The 605-nt window shown below is 44.5% G+C and overlaps 1 protein-coding gene across 2 annotated transcripts in view; it reads left to right on the top strand.

Moving 5' to 3' along the window:
* The window catches only part of mxd4 (MAX dimerization protein 4), a 20179-nt gene that overhangs the window by 2511 nt on the left and 17063 nt on the right, over window positions 1–605 (top strand). Inside the window, exon 2 of one of the 2 annotated variants that reach the window (XM_020602149.1) lies at window positions 258–357. In XM_020602149.1, coding sequence (XP_020457805.1) covers window positions 258–357 — 100 coding nt within the window. Of the gene's footprint in view, window positions 1–6; window positions 358–605 lie in introns of those variants that run through there. The other variant, XM_020602148.1, reaches the window with a different exon arrangement.

Below are 605 nucleotides of genomic sequence, written 5' to 3'. Positions count from 1 at the left end.
ATATCGACAGAGCCAGTAACGTTATCATCCTGACAAATATAAATGGCCATGTAGCATTAATTGTCTAAAACCCTTGCTGAAGGCGACACTGTGCTATTGGAAGCGACAGTAGCAGTAGCGGTCACGTTTTGTTCCTTCTGAAAAGACACGAGCCCTTAAAAGACATGTCATGTTTCCCAGTTTCTCTACACGACTCATCGACAGCTTACTTTTTGTTATTGCATTTAATTGGTCCGTTTTGTTTTCTTTGTCAACAGAGGCAGAACACGGTTATGCGTCTGTTTTACCGTACAGTAGCGACTTTTCCAGAAAGAAATCGAAAACCTCGCCAATTTCCAGAAAAACTCAGAACAATAGGTAAATATATCTTTTTTTGCTTGTTACTTGTTTGTGTCCATGCCAGCGTGTAGAAACTGTGGACTGTTTTCACGCACACTGCCATCTTTCTTGCTGCCTGGGCTGGGCTCTTGTGTTTTGGTCTGTCCAATAAACACTGCCACGCGTACACTGTCAACTCCACTGCTCCCACTCGCGCTCTCTCTCTCTGCTCAGCACACACACACACACACACACACACACACACACACACACACACACACACACAC

Source organism: Monopterus albus, unplaced genomic scaffold, assembly GCF_001952655.1.
Source record: "Monopterus albus unplaced genomic scaffold, M_albus_1.0 scaffold54.1, whole genome shotgun sequence".
NCBI classification, from domain to species: domain Eukaryota; kingdom Metazoa; phylum Chordata; class Actinopteri; order Synbranchiformes; family Synbranchidae; genus Monopterus; species Monopterus albus.
Note: the sequence above shows the minus strand (reverse complement) of the source record. Positions and strands in the feature narration are given on the sequence as shown.